Here is a 22,191-nt window from a genome sequence, read left to right as displayed (position 1 = left end):
ATTGTGATATGTTACATAAAATTTACCATCTTAACTATTTTTAAGTGTACAGTTCAGTACTGTTAAGTATATTCACACTGTTGTCCAGCCAACCTCCAGAACTTTTTCATCTCGCAAAAGTGAAACTCTATACCCATTAAACAACAGCTCCCTACTGTCCCTCCCCACAACCCCTACTAACCACCATTCCACTTGCGTTCCTATGAATTTTACTCTAGATACCTCATAAAAGTAGAATCAAACAGTATTTATCTTTTTTTTGAGTGTCTTATTTCATTTAGCATCATGTCCTCAAGGTTCATCTATGACGTAGCATGTGTCAGAAGTTATTTCCCTTCAAAAACCTGAATGATATTCCATTATATGTATCTACCATATTTTATTTTTCCATTCATCTGTTAATCTGATATTTTTAACCACGTGTAGAAGCCATTTTTTTAAAAAAAAATTACTTTAAATTTATTTTTTCTTGGTAAAGGTGTATATGTCAAAAGTTACAAGTGAGAATACAGGGAGACATCACAGCCACCCATTTTCAAAGCCACTCACTTTCTCTCCCTAGAAGTAATCACCAGTTTCTCTATATTATTTCACAGATATTTTATGGACATACAAGTGCTTCACTGGAAGGCTAATGTGAGTCACCAAGAGATAATATCTGCAACACTTGAAAAGAGGTGCTAGACCATACATGAACAGATAAAGTTGGGTCTTATTCCACAAAAATATTCTATTGGTGCTCTAATAAATGGTGCTTTATGGTTTGAAAATCAGGAAATGTGAAACTCAAAGATAATTTCAAAGTAGGGGCAGTGGAAATATGATGCTGACAATTCAGGAGCTGGAGAAGCGTCTTTGTAGTTTCTTTGATTTTTTTTTTTCCAGATGAAATAAGATGGAAATCAAAGACAGCTGGTGTAAGTTCCTATGGCGTCATTGTCCTGCTACTAAAGGGATGAGTGAGAAACCCAGCTCCCCATCTGGCAGGTCAGACCACTTAATAGACCCTTGAACATTAATATGCATAAATGCATCTCTGATTCACTGTGGGGAAGGAAAGGTCTTGCTAAAATACCATTGCTAATTCAGTGGGTCCAGGATGTGGCCTGGGAGTCTGCATTTCTTTCTTCTTTTTAAAATAATTTCAATTTTTATTTTAGATTCAGGGAGTATATGTGCAGGTCTGTTACATGGGCATATTGTGTGATGCTGAGGTTTGGGATATGAATGATCCCGTCACCCAGGTAGTAAGCATAGTACCTAGTGTTTGGTTTTTCAACCCTTGCTGCCCTCCCTCCCTCTCTAGTAGATCTCAGTGTCTATTGTTCTCATCTTTATGTCCATGTGTACCCAATACTTAGCTCCCACTTATAAGTGAGAATATGCAGTATTTGGTTTTCTGTTATTGTGTTAATTTGCTTAGGATAATTGCCTCCAGCTGTATTCATGTTGCTGAAAAGGACACAATTTTGTTTTTGTTTTTGTTTTTTTTTAGAAAGGTCCTGCACTGTCGCCCAGGCTGGAGTGCAGTGGCACGATCTTGGCTCACTACAACCTCCACTTCCTGGGTTCAAGCAATTCTCCTGCCTCAGCTTCCTGAGTAGCTCGTGATTTTGTATTTTTTATAGATGTGTAGTATTCCATGAGAAATAGATTTTTAACTGAGGTGTCTTAATATGGGCATCATCCTGCTCTATATGTATATAAAATTAATATGTTGTAGATCTATAGATTTTCTAGGAAAACAAATAGACAATAGAAAATTCCTACTCTCCCATTTCTTTAAAGACTTTTTTTTTTTTTTCTTGAGACGGCATTTTGCTCTTGTTGCCCAGGCTGGGGTGCAATGGCGCGATCTTGGCCCACCGCCACCTCTGCCCCCTGGGTTCAAGCGGTTCTCCTGCCTCAGCTTCCAGAGTAGCTGGGACTACAGGCATGAGACACTATGCCTGGCTACTTTTGTATTTTTAGTAGAGATGGGGTTTCTCCACATTGGTCAGGCTGGTCTTGAACTCCCAAACTCAGGTGATCCGCCACCTCGGTCTCCCAAAGGCATGAACCACTGTGCCCGGCCTCTTTAAAGACTTTTTAAACTATCTGTCCTATCACAACTTCATAGTGTTTATGTTAAACTTTTGGTCACTAGTCACAAATAAGCAACCCATTTAAAACTTTCCCAAGCACTTTTTTTCCTAATCATCTATATTGACCCTATAATATATATGACAATGAGCATGGTTTGGATGGCAGAATGACCTGTGTTTGAATTCTGTCCTAACATCCACCAGCAGTGTAACTATGGACAAGTTATTTGCCCTCTCCAAGCCTTGGTTTTAACATGTATCACAGAAGATAACATTACCTACTGTGTAGTATTTTTCTTGTGAGGGTAAAGTGGAATAATGTATGTAAAGTGCTCAGCATAGGACCTAGCACATAGTAAGCACAATGAAAAATCACCATTTCTGTTATTTTTATTATGAAGAGGTATTTTTTCAGAGACAATATTACTTGAGAATAAATAAACAAACTTTTTATAGGAGTTTGCTTTAAATATTCAAAGGATGCTTTTATCAGATTTTTAAAAGGCATTAATATTTATGAATATTTATGTAAACATATTCTGTTGTATTAATTAAGCAATCCTATTCTCTTAGGAACTTACACGTAAGGCCTACAATAGTAACTAAATATGTAGTTTTCAGTCAGTGAACATTGTAAATTCTCATTCAATGCCGTCTAAATGATAATTTGTCTTAGATATCTTTGCTAAGAAAGCTGCCTTTCCTTTACCAGTGTTTTGAAAATATTCTACCATCTGTGCAACAGTAAAGTTTCACTCAGTCTTCTCCAGCCCAGTGCCCAAAGGTCTGTTAGAGAAAAGAGGCTTCAGGCTTGGTAGAAAGCATGAAAATCTTCATTTCTATGTTGAATTTGGTTACTATGAAAATAAGTACGTCTATTGGAACCCCACTCTAATGCTATTGTCAGGGCCTCTCTTATTGATAACATTAACTTATGGGACTCTTTTGGCTCTTCAGTAATTATAGTCCTTTGGGTGAATTCCAAGGGACATTTTGAATCCATTCACTCTTTAGTGAAGTGCCATCTCAAGTTCCAGTCAATCTGGTTGATCCAAAATTAGAGACAGAAATGGGTATAATTTTTTTAAGGTGAAGGGGAGAGAAGAAAAGAAAACCCAGAAACAGATCTGCAAGCTAAATACAGCTCAGAAGTACTGCCATGTTTAACTGATGTGTTTTGAAACTCATCAGCAATTACTAATAGGATGGATACTGCATAGATATACACTCATTACATTTCCACTGTTCTCAAGTAGAGTGACTTCTTTACTTTATTTAGAAGCTTCACCTGTATTAAAAGTCAAACAAAAATACATGTATTTCTTTAAATTTAAATGAGTATTTGAACAATTTTCTGAGAATTTTACAACTCCTTCTATGATATCTGGCGTCATCCAGATATCCAAATCATTAAGTAAGATGGTAATGAATAGCAAAATCAACTTCCAAATGTTTACCCAGTTAAAGAAATGCTATGGATTTTTTTAAAAGGTAAAGAAATGCTTACCTGGAAAGGAGAAGTTTCCTGCAGTATCAACAAATTTGTCAGTCATCTCTCCAAACACTATCATCATGAGGGGGAGACCTGATCCATGAGCTATGGCCATGATGGTACCAAGCGACATAAACAATTTATCCTGCCAATCAGAGTATCGAAACTAAAAAAAGGAAATAAAATAATACTTAGCTGTGGAATGGAATTTCTCCTCTTCCCTAATTATATGTTCTTTGGATTTTTATTTAAAGTCAGTACTTTTTTAAGAGTTGCAAATGAATGTCTTAGAAAAGGAGGTCTTCAAATCATTAACGCCTTAATTTCATGATTCTGTTTATTTTGTGTTCTGTGAAGAAATCAATCTAATTATGGTTAATCAGTATCTGATTTGAATAAATAATTACAATACAATCAGAAGGGATAAAGGTTTAAGAAATATTATTTGATCTCCCAGAGCTCCTGCAGTAATAAAGAATGGCTAGGAAAAGACATTAAGTTTAAACACGCACACACACAGACACACACACACACACAGACACACACACACATACACACCACCTCCTTTAAAAAAGCATTCAGAATATTTCAGAGGGAGAATTTAAAATAGGGGAAAATAGATGCTCTGAGTTTTGACATAAGATCCCTTTAAAAGGTTTAACTTAGCTTTAAAAAGGCAACTCAGTAGTGAAGCACAACAAACATTACAGTGTGTCTATATGTGCACCTTAGGGAAGTCTTGCTCATAGAGATCCTTATGTAGAACCTTTTGTAAAAATTTATTTGTCACCAGTGTCACCTGCCAAATATGCAGAACCTTGAAGGTAAGAGGGAGTTCCCTGGAGAAGAATCGGCGAGTGTAGAAGAAGTAGGAAGAATTAGGCTTATAACAAGAAGGTAACTAGAAACTAGATGGAATGCTTAAGTAACCCCTAGCAGTGGAATTCCTGAAGGGCACAGTACAAAGTGTGGGAGAGGAAGTTAGAGAGAGATAGAAGGCCTATGCTGGTGAGCCACACCAAGAATCTTGGACACAGTACTACCTACAGAGGGGAAGGGTGATACCAGTTGTCACAGTGAAGTGCACAACCCCCAAGAACTAACCAGCAGATCAGTGTCCTAACACTTCAAAGGACTTTGTTACTGTCTTATTAGTCCTCTTCCATTTCTCACCTTTTCTTTCTGTTTTTGATTGACCCATTTACGGTACTCTTTCTCTTTGTTCTTCTTTCCTCCTTTGCCTTCTAGACTACATTTTCCTCCTCTTATGTTTCCATTTCTATAGTTTCCTGTCTTGTTTTTTGTTTCTCTCCTCTCTTTTAAAATGCTTTACTCTGCCCATTCCCCCCTCCCCAGCCCCTTTTGGGGACAAGGAACAGTTATTGGGAGAGTGGGTGATGAGTCAGGCTTGGCACAGTGGAGCCTTTGAGGGCTGAAGCTAGGTCAAACTGCATCAATAACCCGGGCGAGGCTGAGGTTAGAGGCACATGGTGGAAAGTGGGTATGTGTGTAACCGTTCTCAAAGAGTTCCAGGAGTTCAGGCAAGGTTTCAGGGACGGGGCAAACTCCATCATCAAACACGCAGGGCAAGCAAGGGAACTGAAAGAGACAAAGGGTCAGAAGCCAGGCAGAACTTGTATAAAACAATGGGAGCAGGTAAAATCAAGAGCCAATGGAGCTGGGTCCCTAAAATTGCCACAAAGGGACCAGTGTCCCAAAGGTTCATTTTTAATGGTTCCGGGAAAAGGAAAACAGAACACTTGGGTCTGTCAGCTACAGTTAAAAGCACAGGGTCAGGTTGTTAACATTAAAAAGCATTTTAAATGTTTTCATATTAACTGAATACAATTTTACAGCCTCTAAGCATAAATGTAAAATGAAGTGAATTTCACAGCAACATCCTAAGTAAACCTAGGTTTGTTTTCAGTGATTTTACACAAAATAATATATTTCTAACTCCTGTTAGAGCACAACTTTATCCTCAACAAAAAATATCTATTAAGATATCGATTAAGAGGTGAAAATAAAGATTAAATTTAAATTTAACTTAAGCTAAAACTTTTAAATTCAAATGAAAATTTCTGTTTCTACATTAAGGTTTATAGGATTTTATTTTCTGTAGGAGGCAGATTTAAAACCTATGCATTAAAACCAGCTTTCATTTGATAAACAATTTATTCTCCAAAGCAGTAATTTTTTTAATTGCCCTTACTGAGCCTTTTTAAACAAACAAATAAAAAAAGAGGAGGGAAGACAATGAATGGGGGCTTCGTGGTTACATGAGAAGTACGCAGCAGAGTTTGAGAGTGTGGAGGTTTTGGTGTCTTTTTATCCATTTAATTACTAAGTTGGATTTCAGCTGACACGACAATTCTAACTTCTTTGCTATCAAATTAATGGCTGTCACAGTTTGAAACACATCATATTTACCAAAAATGGGCAAATGCTTTCTTGAGCTGCCTCTGTAAGACATATTTCAAATGAAAACCAGATTAGGAGACTTCTTCAAAAAATATTGTCTTGTCTTGTACCAACAGAAAAGCACCGAAAACTGTTTTAAGCATAATCAGAATCCCTAATAGTTATCCCCTATTTAGCCAATTTTTGGAAGCCAAATGTGAATGTAGATTCCTTAAATTAAAATTTACTTAACGATTACTTTCTTGATATGTAAGCTTATTTAAAGCTAAATTTAGGGTGGGTGTTTGTGAAGCAAATGCAGAAATGCAATTTCCTGAAATTTTGTTTAGTTTGCATTGTGCTACTAACACATTTTCACTTTGCTTGCACACCAGTTAGCTCTGCCCTGTGTCATCGCCAGCCTGTCTCTACTTTTTAAAAAATCATCCATCTTGAGAATGTGGGTCACTGACTATAATAAGCCAAACTTAGCACAGGTGCAGCAAGGACAATTTATTGCTGCCTGCAGACAGTTTTTTTTTTGTTGTTTTTGAGACAGGGCCTCGCTCTGCCACCCAGGCTGGAGTGCAGTGGTGTGATCATAGCTCACTGCAGCCTCAGACTCCTAAGACCCTCCTGCCTCAGCCTCCCAAGTAGCTGGGACTATAGGCTCATGCCATGACATATGGCTATTTTTAAAAGATTTTTATTTTTATTATTTTGTAGAGATGAGATCTCACTATGTTGTCCAGGCTGGTCTCAAACTCTTAGGCTCAAGCAACCCTCCCACCTCAGCCTCCCAAAGAGCTGGGATTACAAGTGTGAGTCAACTCGCCTAGCTGGACAATCTTAAAGTTATTTGCTTTAAAGGTAATTGATTCAATACATCAAATCTGAATAAAAGGTAGGATTATTCACATTTAACATTTCACAGCTTACCAATGTTAATACTCCAATCAATTTCACTTTCTTCGTTTTTTTCCTTTTTTGGTTGCTGTAAAAAATATAATTGCTTGAATTTAAAACTGTTACAAAATGTTTTACAATCAATTGAACATAAATATATTTAGTTACAATATTCAACTATTATAATGTTTTCAAATATAAGAGTGATGTTCACAAAATGTCAAAATTGTTCAGTTCAACAAACACAGCAAGTACAAAAGTAACTGTCCAAGGTACTACAAGGATATATGGATACACAAGAAATGGTAGCCTGCCTTACAGAGCTCACATACACAGGAAAGAAAAGTATGTTAACAGTGTCTGCTAAGTCAATAATTTGTTTTCTAAAACTAAAAAAAAAAAAAAAAAAAATCTTGATTTAAAATTAGGAATGTCCATTCTTCTGAAGGATTGTGGAGAGTGGTGTCAGGGAATCTTGTTGGTGATACATTCAAAGTGCATCTAGAATTTAACCACTTATCACTACTTTCATTGCTGTCCCCAGTAGGACAGCCTCCTGCCTAGTCTCTCCACTTCCACCTATGCTGCTTCAGTCTATCTTCAACCAGCAGTCAGAGTAATCATTTCAAAACGCAAGCCATAAATTACTTCTTTGCTCAAAAACCTACAATGGCTTTCCTTTTTCTTACAATAAAAGCCAAAATCCTTGCATTAACCTCTGAGGCCCCACATGATCTGTTTGCTTGTTTCCTCTCTTACCACACCCCTACTCCCAAACCTGCTTACTCTGCTCCAACCAGCCTGGACTCTCTGCTGTGATGAACTCACCAAACATGTACCCAACTCAGAACTCAGGGTCTTTGCACTGCCAGTTACCTTTTCCAGGAATGCTCTCCCCTTAGATACCCACACAGCTGTTTCCTCTCATTTCTTTCAAGTCTTTGCTCAAATATTACCTTTAAAATAAGATCTACCCTAACCATCCTACTTAAAATTGCTAAGTACTCCCCTTTTGCACTCCTGATCTACTTAACCTCGATTAATGTTTTTTTCCATAGCATTAATTACCTTCTAACATTGGCTGTGGCTTACTTATTTAGTATGTGCATTATTTATGTCTGTCCTCCATACTATAATATAAAATCCATGAGGGAGTGTATGTGTGTGTGTGATTTTTATATATATGATGATTTTTACATATATATGATACATTTTTCCAGTTAAATGATAAAGTTTTACTCATAAGATGATTCCCAATTATGTAAAGTATTGACTAAAATCACTGGACAAACATCTGCCACTAAATACGTTCAAAAGAATGTGCCATGGGCAATAACAACATAAATAGAACAAGAATAAAACTAATTTGATTGAAGCAGGCTTAACTTCTTTTAAATATATTATCTTTGGTCTGCTTTTATAAAAATTAGTTTCATTACATTTTATTTCGTAATCTTCTGGTCTTAACTTATTGTTAACTTTCTGTATTTCTCTTTTGAGCTGCTTTCTTCTTCCCAGCAGGAGCTGTGGGCTTCCCCTCTGAGGACTTTCCTGGGTTCTGAAGTGTTACTACACCTTTTGTAGGAATAGCTCCTCTGTACATGCATCAAATGTTAAGCCAGTGCAATACATAAATAGACTTCTTCATGAAAATGCCATCTATTAATAGACTCACAGTCAATCCCTGCCTAAACAGCCAGCTGATGAAAACCATATTTTTCTATTGCGTGTATAAGTACTTCCATTGGAAGTAACACCATCTATCACTTTTTCAATTCTATATGGCAAAACTAAATTTTCTATGAAAAAATACCATGGTACTTAGAAGAAATACAGCAAGGTCACTGCACAAACACGTTAACAGGCTAAAATAATGCTTCAGTTTAAGCATCAGATAGGCATGTTTTCAGTTAGCTAATCAAGCCCCTAGCAGCTTGAGGACAAACTACAGAAACTGATAAATTTGTCCCTCTGGGTGATGACTTGACACAGGTCAATTATTTCTGGGTAGCCTGGCATGAACTCAGAGACCGTAATAGCCTCATAAACTATTTCAGGCCAAAGGCGAAAATGATTCACTATTCCCACAGTGAAAGAGGAAACAAAGACACATGCCATTGACTGGGAGCTTCTGCGCCGTTCATAAAGCCTGTGAAGTGAGTTTAACAAGGGCCAGGGGAACCGAGAAAGACGCGAAGGCAAAGGAAGCGCTGTTTCCCCCTAGCACTTGAACAAAACTGATTCGGATGTACGGAAGTTCCCCCTCCCCACCGATTCTCCCAGAAAGGAGAAATACAAACAAGCCTGGCGATGAGAGGAGGGGGAGGGGTAAGACAAGGAGGAAGAGACATAACAGGGGATGGGCAGCAGGGGAGGGAGTTTTTGTTTCACTACCCTCGTTCAAAAAGCACAGCCATCAACAGCAGATGTCTGACACCCTATAGGTCTGAACAACCAGGTGATGTATATTAAAGTCATTTGTAAAAGTTTCAAGAGTTACGTAATACAAGGAATGCTACACAACACAGATATTCATTGAATCCCCCTGCACAAAGGGAAGGGAGCACTTTTCAAGGCAGCCTTTTCTTCCTGAATCTGTTCCAAAAGGAGCCTCAGTGACATTCTTTGAGGCCACGTAACACTTTTGCTCCAAGGTCAGAAGGATGCAAGACCTTTCAAAGAAGCCTCCAAAACAAAAGTCTTCAAAGGCATCAACCGATTTTTACAACTTCTTTCCAAGGGTGAACTTGGTCCTGCTGATTCGCGTGTAACGGAAAAGCCAGTGGCTGCTGGGAATGTACCTGCTGACGCCCAGTTCCAAGTCGCCCTCCGCGCTCCTGGGGCTCCGGGCTGTTCCGTTCCTTGCCGCCTCAAGATCCATCTCAGCCTGAGGAGAAACCGCAGCCTCAGGTCCAAGTGCACCCGCGCACTGGTCGAGGCCCCGGGGGCACTGGGTGAAGGTCCCGCCACTCCCGCCCCGTGCCCCGTGTCCCGGGTCTCCCCTCGCGGCCACGCGCTCCCTGGACTCTCTCACCTCGGACCTCGCGCGTGTCTGGCAGAACCTCCCGGCGCGCGGACGCTCCAGCAGAGGGGCCTGGACTTTGTTCGCCGCGGCCTCGCCCCCGCCCCCCACGGGCATCCGGCCCGGAGACGCCTCCCGCTGCAGCCAGGGCTAGGGCCCCGGCCGGCAGGAGCAGCTCCCGCCGCCCGCTCAGTCTCTCTCCCCAGGCCAGGCGCGGGCCAGGGGCCCAGCCTGCTGCTCTCGCCGCCGGGGCGCACGGGTGGGGCCGCCGCCCACCCTGGCGACCCGCCAGCCCTAGCCCGGGCGCGCCAGCTGCGGCGGATAAGGCCGAGATCAGCCTGGAGCCTCGGGTGCCGAGAGAGAGCCTCGCCTGATGGACCACCCAAGCCCCTGCAGATGACTGTCACACCCCCTGAGCGCTCAGTTTTCTTTTTAAACCCATAGGGGAGACAGTTTCCGGACGCCCAACAATCACAGAGCGGCCCAGGACCGAGAGAGAGCAGTAGACTCGCCTCTTGCTTCCGCATCCCCAGTTCTGGTCCGGGTGGCACTGAACCCAGTCATCTCCAGTGACGGCGAGAGTCAGCCAGGGCCGGCCGGAACCATCACATTATGCTCCTTAGGGAGGAGGAATGCTGTCGGTGCCCTCTCAGCACTTAGAGACACAGAGCTTTAGGGCTACAGGGGTCTTTAGTGATCACCTAATTAAAACCCCGTGTGTTTAACATATGAAGAAACCGATGCCCAGAGAGGTGAAGTCCTGCCTGAGGCTGCATCGGTGGAACTGGAGTCTAGGGGAAGCCTCCTGAATCCCAGTCCAGTGCCCTGGTTCACTGCTCTCATCTAAGACTTCTCTCTGTATTGAATTGTCTCTACTCCTACCACCTATTTGAATATGACTTTCTTATCCTTTCTGATTAATTCCTCCACACTGTCCCCAAAACGAAGTGTCTAAAATGGGCAGCGATAAATTTCATGGCTTTGAAACCAGAGACTTTCAAACTCAGAGTTTCACATCTTATTAACTATGTGACTTTGGACACTGTGCTCATTTCTCTAGGCCTGTTTCCTTATATGTAAAATGAGGATAAAATCATCTCCCTTATCAGGTTATTGTGAGGAATAAATGAGTTGAGGATAAGTGAATTAAGTTCTAGGTAAAAGCACCTAGTACTATGCCTAAAACATAGTAGGTGTTCAACAAATACAACTTTCCTTCCTTCTGATCAGGTAGCAGGATGACCAGTGGGTCCTTGCTCCTGCTATGTACTGTTAACACATTGTTAGCCCAAGGCTTGTGTGAGTTCTCAGAGAACCTTAAAGCAGAGCATGGTATAAGCAGAGATGCTGGGTGGACCCTGGTGTGAATCTCACCTTTCCCATGTACTAGCTGTCTGGCCAGGTTATGTAACTCTTGACTTAGTCATTGAATTTATAAAATAAGGGTGTTAATAAGATTAGGGATACTGTGTGTAAAGTGTCCTGCACACGGGAGGCACCTAATAAATGATGACTATTATTATAGTAAAAGTTCAGGTGAGGCCAAGGAAGAAAGACTGGAACAGGAGCCAGCAGCTCCCGCACTCACCCCTCACTTGTGCTATGCCTCTCCATCTTGCTCTGCCTGCCATCTGGAGCTAGGGTGAAACTTGACTTGAAACTGCATACTGGAGTAGAAATGAATTTAGTTGAGTATTTTTCCTTAAAATGTTTTCTGTCCATATCAGTCTACCATGACCATGAGGATTATCTTCTTCAATCAACCCAAATTCCTTCCCTTCACGAGTCTAACAGGTGGTCAGATCATTATTTCAAGATACTCTGAGACTGAAGCAGTTGGAATTGTGTAGTTTGAAAGAAGGCTTGTGGTGACTGGAGGACATTATTAAACTCATTAGCATGTAAGGAGATGACAGTTTCTTCAGTCTCCAATAAAAGAGAATTTGAGAAAGTAAATGCAGATACTTGAAGGAGTAGGAAGGTTCAGAACAAAAACTGAAACAAATAAAAACACTTATGAGGCAATGAGGTGTATTTGCCGGTCTGTCTGAGCCCATTCACAAAGTTGTCCCTGCAAGAAGAGGTCATCAAATGTTTTCTGCATGTGAGGACAGAAGTGAGGCCCTACGACAAATGAGTGTTTGTGGGGACAGAGAAGCCATGCCTATATGGCTGTGTTTACTTCTTTACCTGTATTAGAGCCAATTCTAGAAGCTCCTTTTATATTTATTTTATAACAATGCAGTATCACTGATAATTTCATCATTTATTCATCAACTAGAAGTTGAAGACTTACAATATTTAAAGCACTATGATAAGCTGGATTTCTCCATTACACTCAGGCTGTAAGAAATCTTAACTTTCCCTTTACAGTAGAATATTGAGATACTTATGCATTGATGTAAGACTGGAATTAATGCCCTACCACAGTATCTTACTTTTTCTATTTGCCCCATTAGTTCCATCTTTCTTTTTTATCCTCATTTTTGCCTTATTTTAGATCTGTTTAATATTATCATTTAGATTTCCTTTCTATTAGATTATTAAGATGTATTCTTTTATTTTCTGTTTAATAATCGTCTCCTTTCTAGGGATTATGACATGTATCTTTGACTAATCATTGTACTTTTTCCTCTTCCAGGACAATGCAAGGATTTTAGAACTCTTAAATCTCTTTTTTATTCATCCCTAACTTTTACACTGCCATTGTCATGTACTTTAATTTTCTCTGTATATTCATGACTCTTATGGGAATATTTTTTCTTTATGTGTTGATAGTTATTTAGCTTTATCAAGACATTTATTATTTTTTTGCGTTTTGTTTCTTCCTACATCTCAAAGCTAGCCTCTTGGATCATTTGCCTTTCACCTAATGAGCACTCTTTCATCTACTGTCTCTCATGTTTTCTTTAGTTTGTGACAAATTTTCTCAGCTTCTTTTTTTCCTGAAAATTTATTTCACTTTTATCTTGAAAAATTGTCAGTTATTTATGGGTTTGCCTTACCAAATAAATATCAAAACTCATTATCAAACTATGGTCATTAAGGACATGTGTTTTGGAATGAGATAGACAAAGTAAAACAGAATCAAGATCTTATAATTGATGGAACTAGAATTCAAATCCAGGGAGTATTCTTATCTACTATGACTAGCAGGGAAGTGGAGATGGAGAACATATGTCAGATGTATCAGAGAGTTAAACAGTCATTCTTTAATGCATCCTTCAGTCCACTGATCTTACCACCTTTTTACTGTTCCTCACCTCCTTCATGTCCTCTCTCCTTTCTTAACTCAGCCTGAAAACACCCACAACCTCTAGCCCTCTCTCTTTACCAGGCTTGCTTAGTAAAACCACAGTCCTGGCTAATTCAAGTTACTGAGCTACTGTGAACCTACACCATGCAGCAGAACATGTCTGAAGACAAATAAAAAGCCATTTGACTCTCCTCACCATGAACTTAAATGGCCCTATAATATATACATAACATACTTATAATGTTTATTATTTATTGCCCACTCTGTGGGATGTAAGACATATGAGGGCAAAGATTTTTAAAAATTCACTGTGTATCCCAACATTCACTGCCCAATAGTCATAAGATGTTTTCTTAGTTCATTCACTCACCTGCTTTTCTAATAATTATTTCGTATCTTCTGTTTTCTCAAATTCTGTTCTTTTTCATCTTCACATTCTGCTAAATTACTGTGCTTATTTCACTGATGAAATTTAAGTGTTTAGAATGGAACTCCATAACCTCTCACCATGATATTTGCCCACTTAACAGCATCTGTACCCAACACTATGCCTTTGCTGTTTCTGTAAATGAACTATTCATGCCCCTCTCTGCAGCCAGTCTTTGTTTGCATGTTCATCCTGTAGATCCCATCCCCTCTCACTTTCATAAGGAGCCATTCTTCCCTTTCTATCCTATATCATCCATTCCCCCATCCTTGCTGGGTCCCTCCTGTGAGCTTACATACATGCTGTTATTTCTTCCATCCTGGAAAACAAACGAAAAACCTCTCTTGACCACACTTTCCCTGCCAGCTACCATCACATTTCCCTCTTTTCCTTTGCAGATAACTACTTGACAAAGTTTATTCCTTTCTTCAATTCCTCCTCTGTTCTCTCTGAAACCCACTCTAAACAGAAGTTTGATCTTTTCACACTACCGAAACTACTTTTATAAAAGTCACTGATAACTTCTGCTTTGCTAAGTCCAAAGATCAACTCTCTGTTCTTACCTTACCTGACAAATTCAAGAATTTGACAAATTTATCACTCTGTCTTTCTGAATATACCTTTTTCACATAGATTCCAGGACACCATATGTTTCTTGGATTTTCCTGTGCTTTCCTGATCATTCTTCCTCAGCCTCTCTTTTTTTTTCAACTTCTTACCTAACACTGGAGTTGTCCAAGGCTCGTTCCTTGGACTTCTCTGTCTATTCTCACCTCCTCTGTCATGTCAGTCAGTCACACAGCTTTAAGTACCATCTGTATTGAATAATTTCCAACTTTTTGTTTCTAGCATAGAATTCCCTCTTGTATTCCTGACTCTTAAACACAAGTGCATCTTTGACATTTCTATCTGGATGTTTAATAGACATCTCAAACTTAACATGCCCAACCTAATCTTGATCTTTTCCCCAAGCTGGGCCCACCAGTGAACTTCTGCCTCCAGTTGGCAGTTCCAGCCTTACAGTTGTCAACAAAAACATTGGAATCATCCTGCATTCCTCTTTCTTCGACACACTATAATCAGTCTCTCAAGAAATCCTGTTGCCTTTACTTTCAAAATATATCCAGAATCTGATCTTTTACCCGCACCTCCAGCTCTATCACCATATGCAAGTCACTATTATGTCTCACCTGATTTTCTGTAATAGCTTGTTAACTGTCTCTCTGCCTCTGTCCTTTCCTCCTCTTCTGCCTTTGTCCATTGTCAAAAGCGTGGCCTGGATGATTCTTTTGAAATGTGAATCAGATCACGTCACTCTTCTCTTCACATTTCTGTGGTGGCCCCCAATTCACTCAGTCATGGTCTGCAGTGCTGTGCCCTCTCCATGACCTCTCTGATCTCATTTTTATTTATTTTGTCTCTGCCTAACTCCACTCCAGCCACACTGGCCTCTTGGATATTCCTCAAACAAGAGAGGCAGCACTCCACCTCAGGGTGTTTGTACCAGTTGTTCCCCATGTCCAAAATTATCCTCCCTAAAGTACTCACATGGAGGACACTCTCACCTCCTAAAAATCCCTTCTCAGTTACAAGTTGGACCTTGTACCCTCAGACTCTCAGTTCCTCTTATTCTACTTTGATTTTCCCTTCCACAGCATTTATCACCTTCTAGTATACTATATAATTAATGAATTTATTATGCTTATTGTCTCTTGTCATCTCAGCAGCATGTAAGAGCTGTGAGAGTAAAATATTAATATGTTTTCATTTTATTCGCTGGAATATCCAATAATTGCTGCCCACACTTACTATGTGCAAGGACCTGGGCTAAGGTTTTAGGATAAAAAGTTTTAGGCATATAAAGAAGGATTTAAACAAGGCTAATACAAAAATTACTCAGATTATATAGTATTTTATGAATTTACAGAGCCTATCACACATATATATCATCTCATTTGATTCTCAAAACAAGAAGCATGTTCAAGGTAAATAAGTGAGGAACTATTATTCTCAGTTTCAAGGTGGGGATATCAAAGTGAATTTTACACAGTGAACAATGGAATTAGGATTCCAACTCTGGCCATGTGACTGCGGCTTCTCATTGTGTATCCCTATGAAAGACTACTGTTAGGCAGAAGCTGTACCTGTTGCATTTCTAGTTCCCACAGCACCAGCGGGCTCAATAAATGTGTAGTGAATAGATCAATATTTTTGAACTATAGCATAAAAAGGTTTGTAAAAAAAGAATTTCCTATAAGTAAGAGTCAACAGAGAATAACAAATTCCATCTACCAAAGTATTTTCAAATTATATTTAAATATAAATTAATTAGCAACAGTTTTTCCTAAAGAGGGTGCTATGATGGACTCTATTCTCTGTCCTGTTGACTTGTATCTTGCCAAATATGCTTTGTGGTCTTTTCCCCCACTATATTATATTTGTGGCTATCTAACAATTCTCCAAATTTTCATGTCTGAAGATAGTGAAAATTTGACTATTGTGTTTGCACTTGGCTGCACTTAACTACTCTTGAATCATTTCCAAACTTCTGTCACTAATGGTTTTTACTTCTGCTCAAACTACCTTCTCAGAGTTTATAGATCTTAATTTTTCCTGCCTTTACTTCTCTCAACCCATGTTACATCTTATAATTCTCCCAAAGTTTTTTTTTTTAAACTTTCGCATTGCTTGACTTAAAAAAGAAAAATTTTGCTTTGCCTTTGACCTTTCTTCTAAAAAATATTATTTCCTTTTGGTTTCATTCTTATTTTGCTCATTATAAAATTCATGTAATTTGGCCCAGCACATCCAAAGGCACTCATGAAGATGTTGAAGACAAGGGTAATACTGATTCAGCTATCTCCTCTCTTTTCCACTAAACTCTTCCTTATACCTTCATAAACCAGGGTGGACTTGCAAAGGTACCATGACAAGAAGTAGTTAGAAGAATTTGCTATTAATCACTATGTTACATCATTTCTGCCAGCGTGGATTAATGGGCACATTCAGAGTTCCAAGGTCACATTGCCTAATGAAATTCTTGTGTTCTGTAAGAGTAATGAAAACCACTGGGTGGACAGGGAGGGCTGCAAGGTGCCAAGACCAACGATGAAATGGATAAGCAAGAGTAGGGTCACTAGGCTTAAGGTTATTGACATTTACCAACTCTTAAAGTTATTCTAAAGCTAATGTTTTTCAAAATAAAAGAATGACTAAAGGAAGTTCTCTAAATAGAAAATTATAAACAGGAGAAACTTAGAATATCTAGAAGAAAGAACACGGTCAAGAAAAATATTGGTAAATACAAGAAACTTTCCTCTTCCTATTGAGTTTTCCAAATTATTTTTTATGCGTGAAGCAAAAATTATATCACTGTCTGATGTGGTTCTAAATATTAGTAAGGGAAATACATAAGACAATTATAAGTGAATGAGAGAGAGTAAAGGGATGTAAGGGAGATAAGATTTCTACACTACACTCAAACAGGTAAAACGATGAAAACAGTAAAGTATGATAAGTTATTTATATATAATGCAATACTCAGAGAACCACTAGAAAATCTACACAGATAGATATAGTCAAGACTACCACAGTTAGAGAAGGAGAGCAAGATGGCTGAATAGAAGGATCTACTGATTGTCCCCCTCTGCAAGAACACTACATTTTAACAACTATCTATACACAAAAAGCACGTTCATAAAAGCCAAAAATCAGGTGAACACTCATAGTACCTAGTTTTAACTTCATATCACTGAAAGAGGCATTGAAGAAGGTAGGAAAGACAGTCTTGAATTGCCAATGCCACCCTTCATCCCCCCAGCAGTGTCCACATTGTGCAGAGAGAAACGCTATGTGTTTGGGAGACGGAGAGCTCAGAGATTGTGAGACTTTGCATTGAACTCAGTGCTTCCCTGTCACAGCAAAAAGCAAAGCTGGGCCGAACTCAGTTGATACCTGCCCACAGAGGGAGCACTTAGATCAGTCCTAGCCAGAGGGGAATCACCCATCCCAGAGGTCGGAATTTGAGTTTCATCAAGCCTCATCACTGTGGGCTAAAATGCCTTGGGGCTCTAAATAAACTTGAAAGTCAGTGTAGGCCACAAGGACTGCAACTCGTAGGTGATTTCTAGTACTAACTAGAAATCTCAGAGCCAGTGGACTTGGGGAGGCACATGACCTACTGAGACATCAGCTGGGACAGCTAAGGAAGTGGCTTGCCCCACCCTTCCCCCAACCCCAGGCAGCATAGCTCATGGCTCCAAAAGAGATTCCTTCCTTCTGCTTGAGAAGAGGAGAGGGAAGAGTAAAGAGGACTTTGTTTTGCATCTTGGTTACCAGCTTAGCCACAGTAGGGTAGGGGACTGGTCAGAGTCATGAGACCCCCATCCCAGGCCCTAGCTCCTGGACAACATTTCTAGACATACCCTGGGCAAGAAGGGAACCTACTGCTTTGAAGGGAAGGAGCCAGTCCTAGCAGGACTCATTACTTGCTGACTTTGGGCCCTGAATAACCATCAGTGATACCCAGATAGTATGCCATGGACATGGACCTTGGGTAGGACTCTGAGATGTGCTGGCTTTAGGTGAGATCCAGCACATTACCAGCTATAGTGGCTGTGGCGAGAGACTCTTTGCTTGAGAAAAGTGGGTGGAAAAGTAAAGGAGACTTTGTATTGCACCTTAGGTACCAATTCAGTCACAGAGGTCAAAGCACCAAGCAGGCTCTTTGGATCCAGGTCTTGGCTCTTTTATGGCATTTCTGTACCCACCATGATCAGAGGGTGCCCACTGCCCTAAATAATGAGTTCCAGGCTGGGCAGCCTTCACCACAAGCTGATTGAAAAGCCTTTGGGCCTTAAGTGAACCGTGGCAGTAGCCTGGAAATACTCCCCACGGGCCTGTGGTGATGATGGCCAGCGGGTGAGGCTCTTCTGCCTATGGAAAGGGGAGGTAAGAATGTGTCTCGTGGTTTGAGTGCCGACCAAGCTGCACACCAAGTAGATTTCTAAGAATTCTGACTCCAGTCTCTGGCTCTCAGACTGCACCTCTCAACCCACCCAGGGCCTGGGAGAACTCACCATCCTGAAGGGAAGGACACAAACCTAGCTGGATTTACTACCAACTGATTATAGAGCCCCAGGGTCTTGAGCAAACATTGGTTGCCAGGTAATGGCTACATCAGGCCTTGAGCAAGACGCAGTACTGTGCTGATTTTAGGTCTGTCCCAGTGCAGCCCCGGTGGTGGTAGCCACAGAGGAACTTGTGTCATCCCACCCCAAGCTCCAGGATGTCCAGCGCGCGCGCACACACACACACACACACACACACACACACACAGAGAGAGAGAGAGAGAGAGAGAGAGAGAGAATTTGTTTGGGAGAAAGTAAAGAAGAGAACAAGAGTCTCTGCCTGGTAATAATTTTTCTGGATCTTATCCAAGACCATCAAGGCAGCACCTCTATAAGTCTGTAAGAACCACAGTGTTACTGGGCTAAGGATGCTCCCTAATGCAGATACAGCTTAGATCAAAATACCCAAGTACTTTCAAACACCTAGAAAAGCCCTCTCAAGAAAGATGGGTACAAACAAGCTCAGTCTGCAAAGAACAAAATAAATACCTAACACTTCAATGCCCATATACTGACAGATATCCACAAGTATCAATACCATCCAGGAAAACATGACCTCACTGAATGAACTAAATAAGTCACCAGGGAACAATACTGAAGAAAGAGATATGTGACCTGTCAGAGAGAGAATTCAAAATAGCTATTTTGACCTATAGACCAATGAAACAGAACAGAGACCTCAGAAATAACATCACACATCTACAACCATCTGATCTTTGACAAACCTGACAAAAACAAGCAATGGGGGAAAGGATTTCCTATTCAATAAATGGTGCTGGGAAAACTGGCTAGCCATATGCAGAAAACTGAAAGTGGACTCCTTCCTTACAACTTATACAAAAGTTAACTCAAGATGGATTAAAGACTTAAAACCCCAAACCATAAAACACTAGAAGAAAACCTAGGCAATACCATTCAGAACATAGGCACGGGCAAAGACTTCATGATGAAAATGCCAAAAGCAATTGCAACAAAAGCCAAAACTGACAAATGGGATCTAATTAAACTAAAGAGCTCTGCACAGCAAAAGAAACTATCATCAGAGTTAACAGGTAACCTATAGAATCTGGCAAAGGTCAAATATCCAGACTCTACAAGGAACTTAAACAAATTTACAAGCAAAAAACAAATAACCCCATAAAAATGTTGGCAAAGGATATGAACAGACACTTCTCCAAAGAAGACATCTACACAGCCAAAAAACATATACAAAGAAGCTCAACATCACTGATCATTAGAGAAAATGCAAATAAAAACCACAATGAGATACCATCTCACACCAGTCTGAATAGTGATTATTAAAAAGAAAGGGAAATAGGAACACCTTTACACTGTTGGTGAGAATATAAATTAGTTCAACCATCGTGGAAGACAGTGTGGTGATTCCTCGAGGATCTAGAACCAGAAATACCATTTGACCCAGCAATTCCATTACTAGGTATATACCCAAAGAAATATAAATCATTCTACTATAAAGACATGCACACATATGTTTATTGCAGCACTATTTACAATAGCAAAGACATAGAACCCACCCAAATGCCCATCAACAGTAGACTGGATAAAGAAAATGTAGTACATATGTACCATGGAATACTATACAGCCATAAAAAGGAATGAGATCATGTCCTTTGCAGGGACATGGATGAAGCTGGAAGCCATCATTCTCAGCAAACTAACACAGGGACAGAAAACTAAATACTGCATATTCTCACTCATAAGCCAGAGTTGAACAGTGAGAACATATGGACACAGGAAGGGGAACAACACACACCAGGGTCAATTAGGGGTGGGAGGTGAGGAGAGGGAGTGTATTAGGACAAACAGCTAATGCATGCAGGACTTAAAACCTAGAATGATGGGTTGATAGGTGCAGCAAACCACCATGGCATACGTCTACCTATGTAACAAACCTACACATTCTGTACTTATCTCCCGGAACTTAAAGTAATAAATAAATAAATAAAATAGCTGTTTTGAGAAAACTCAAAGAAATTCAAGATAACACAGAGAAGGAATTCAGATTTCTATCAGTTAAAGTTAACAAAGAGATTGAAATAATTTAAAAGAATCAAGCAGAAATTCTAGAGTTGAAAAATGCAATTGACATACTATGCATCGATGTCTTTTAATAGCAGAATTGATCAAGCAGAAGAAAGGATTAGTGAGTTATTTGAAAATACACAGTGAATACACAAAACTACACACACACACACACACACAATGAAGCACAACTATAAGATCTAGAAAATAGCATCAAAAGGTCAAATCTAAGAGTTATTGGCCTTAAAAAGGAGGTAGAGAGAGCAATATGGGTAGAAAGTTTATTCAAAGGAATCATAAGAGGGATTTCATCAACACTGAACCTGTCCCACAAGAAATGCTGAAGGGAGTACTATAATCAGAAAGAAAAGGATGTTAATGAGCAATAAGATCACCTGAAGCTACAAAACTCACAGTAATAATTAACACACAGAACCCAGACTATTTTGACAATGTAAGTGATGTGTAAACTACTCTTATCTAAAGTAGAAAGACTAAAAGATGAACAAATCTTTTTTTCAAGACATAGGCAGTACAATAACGTATAAATAGAAACAACAAAAAATTAAAAAGCAGAGAATGAGTTTAAGGTGTAAAGATTTTTTTTTAGTTTTCTTTTTGCTTGTTTGTTTATGCAAACAGTGTTAAGTTGTTATCAGCTTAAAATAATTGGTTATAAGATAGTATTTACAAACCCCAGAGTAACATCAAATCAACAAACCTACAACAGGTACACAAAATATATAAAGCAAGAAATTAAAACATACCTTCAGAGAAAACTACCTTCACTAAAAGGAAGACAGGAAAGAAAAAAGAGAAGACCACAAAACAACCAGAAAACAAATAATAAAATGGCAGAAGTAAGTCTTTACTTATCAATAATAACATTGAATATAAATGGCCTAAACTCTCCAATCAAAAGTCATAGAGTCACTGAATGGATAAAAACAAAACAAAGCAAGACCAAATGATCTGTTGCCCACAAGAAACACACTTAATCCATAAAGATACACATAGACTGAAAATTAAGGGATGGAAAAAGATATTCCATGCCAATGTAAACAAACAAACAAAAAAAAGATGAGGAGTAGCTATACATGTACCAGACAAAATAGATTTCAAGACGAAAACTATAAGAAGAAACAAGGTTACTATATAATGATAAAGGGGTTGATTCAGCAAGAGGATATAACAATTGTAAATATATATGCACCCAACACTGGAGCATCCAGATATATCAAGCACATATCTTTTAGAACTGAACAGAGAGATAGATCCTAATACAATAATACTTGAAGACTTCAACACCCCACTTTCAACATTGAACAGAACTTCCAGACAGAAAATTAGCAAAGAAACATTGGACTTAATCTGCACTATAGACCAAATGGACCTAATAGATAGTTGCAGAACATTTCATCCAACAGATGCA

General features: G+C 39.4%; 1 protein-coding gene across 7 annotated transcripts in view; it reads right to left on the bottom strand.

Annotated features, from left to right (window-relative positions):
• The window catches only part of ABCB4 (ATP binding cassette subfamily B member 4), a 69,642-nt gene extending 59,263 nt beyond the window's left edge, over positions 1–10,379 (bottom strand). For 3 of the 7 annotated variants that reach the window (XM_015134156.3, XM_015134158.3, XM_015134157.3), the window contains exons 1-4: positions 9,917–10,379; positions 9,684–9,769; positions 6,916–6,970; positions 3,592–3,742 (exon numbers count right to left, since the gene is read on the bottom strand). In XM_015134156.3, the coding sequence (XP_014989642.3) occupies positions 3,592–3,742; positions 6,916–6,970; positions 9,684–9,769; positions 9,917–10,021 (397 nt within the window). In that variant the 5' untranslated portion in view covers positions 10,022–10,379. Of the gene's footprint in view, positions 1–3,591; positions 3,743–4,749; positions 4,875–6,915; positions 6,971–9,683; positions 9,770–9,916 lie in introns of those variants that run through there. The other 4 variants (XM_077997099.1, XM_077997100.1, XM_077997098.1 and 1 more) reach the window with 4 other exon arrangements.
• Between the last annotated feature and the right edge of the window lie 11,812 nt (positions 10,380–22,191).

This window comes from Macaca mulatta, chromosome 3 (assembly GCF_049350105.2).
Source record: "Macaca mulatta isolate MMU2019108-1 chromosome 3, T2T-MMU8v2.0, whole genome shotgun sequence".
NCBI lineage: Eukaryota > Metazoa > Chordata > Mammalia > Primates > Cercopithecidae > Macaca > Macaca mulatta.
Note: the sequence above shows the minus strand (reverse complement) of the source record. Positions and strands in the feature narration are given on the sequence as shown.